The sequence below is a fragment of the Triturus cristatus genome, chromosome 12 (genome assembly GCF_964204655.1).
Source record: "Triturus cristatus chromosome 12, aTriCri1.1, whole genome shotgun sequence".
NCBI classification, from domain to species: Eukaryota; Metazoa; Chordata; class Amphibia; order Caudata; family Salamandridae; genus Triturus; species Triturus cristatus.
In genome coordinates this window covers 75,925,916-75,927,417 of record NC_140595.1, presented here as the reverse complement: position 1 = coordinate 75,927,417, position 1,502 = coordinate 75,925,916, and the positions used below count along the sequence as shown (strand labels likewise).

The following is a 1,502-nucleotide window of genomic DNA, read 5'->3' as shown; positions in this document are numbered from 1 at the left end:
CAACACTGTCAATGGTGAGGGGGTGAGTTAAAGTTTCTGGAGGTAACTATATCTGGGGAACTTCAGTGTTTCTTTAGTTTAAAACGTTATGTTTTAAATGACATTTTCACTTCACTAGAACGTCACTTTAACCTTTGTTTTCTTAGTGTATATACACACATAGAAAATAATATCCCTTTTCCAGATCCAGAAAAGAGTTACTCTAACTGAAAAGTAGGGTATGTGACACATGTGAAAGACAGGTGGAAGTAGCAAAACAGGTGTGAGGCTACCAAACCATTGTTTTGTTCCTTCCAGATATGGAGAAAAGAAACCAGAGCTCGGCCACAGAATTCATCCTCTTGGGATTCCAGAGTTGCCCAGATCAGCAAGTTCTTTTCTTCTTCATCTTCCTCACTATGTATACAATCATCTTGCTTGGAAACCTGACAATATTTACTATCATCAGGATGGACTCTCGGCTTCACACACCAATGTATTTCTTTTTGAGCATCCTGGCCTGTCTAGATGTCTGTTTGACATCAATGACAGTGCCAAAGCTGCTGGTGGACCTCCTGTCAGTGAGGAGGACCATATCGTTCCCTGCTTGCATTACCCAGTTACATTTTTTCCTTTCATTTGGCAATATGGGCAGTTTTGTGTTGGGAATAATGGGGTTCGATCGTTATATGGCAATTTGTCGTCCGTTACATTATGCACAGGTTATGACAAAGCGGTTCTGTGTATCACTCGTGAGCTGTTCCTGGGTGTTCGTCTCACTACACGCATCACTGCATAGTGTCTTAGCCTCCAAGTTACTTTATTGTGGCTCTAATGAAATCCATCACTACTTTTGTGATATCCCGCCTCTTCTAAAGTTATCCTGTTCAGATACCACCATTAATGAGCTTGCTCTTTCCACTGAGACCACTGCAGTTGTGTTAGCTCCCTTTCTTTGTATTGTAATTTCTTATTGTCAGATCACTGTAGTCATTATTAAAATAAAGACCTCCCAAGGAAGGTGGAAAGCCTTTTCTACATGTTTCTCCCATCTCACATCCACTACTCTTTTCTATGGGCCTATACTTTTTATATATGTCCGTCCATCCTCAGTCATCTCGCTTGATAAGGGCATATGGATAAGTATAATTTACTGCATGGGGACTTCTATGCTGAACCCATTTGTTTATAGCGTCAGAAATAACGATGTCAAAGAGGCATTCAAGAAGTTAAGAGGTACATTCATGAGTTCTCAATAAATTCTACTGAAAAATGAGGAAAGGTTTGGCGTTTTGTTACGTTTACAATGTTATGGTTTATGTTTGAATGTGTGTTTATATATTTTTTAATTTAGTTTTATTCAGTTTGACAAATGCTACTGCACATTTGTACATTATAGAACTGTGTGTCAGTATGTCCACGTGAATAGGGGAACATTACAAAATCTAATATGTTGTCAAATCGTTCCATGTTTCATCTTGTCATTCTTTGCTAGTTTTAACTAATATATTGAGGATAGCTGA

The 1,502-nt window shown here is 38.6% G+C and overlaps 1 protein-coding gene across 1 annotated transcript; it reads left to right on the top strand.

Annotated features, from left to right (window-relative positions):
* The first annotated feature begins 299 nt into the window (after positions 1–299).
* Positions 300–1,238, top strand: LOC146772596 (olfactory receptor 1f45-like). The gene has a single exon (XM_085637019.1). The coding sequence runs from the start codon at positions 300–302 to the stop codon at positions 1,236–1,238; it is 939 nt and encodes a 312-aa protein (XP_085493145.1).
* Positions 1,239–1,502: the final 264 nt, after the last annotated feature.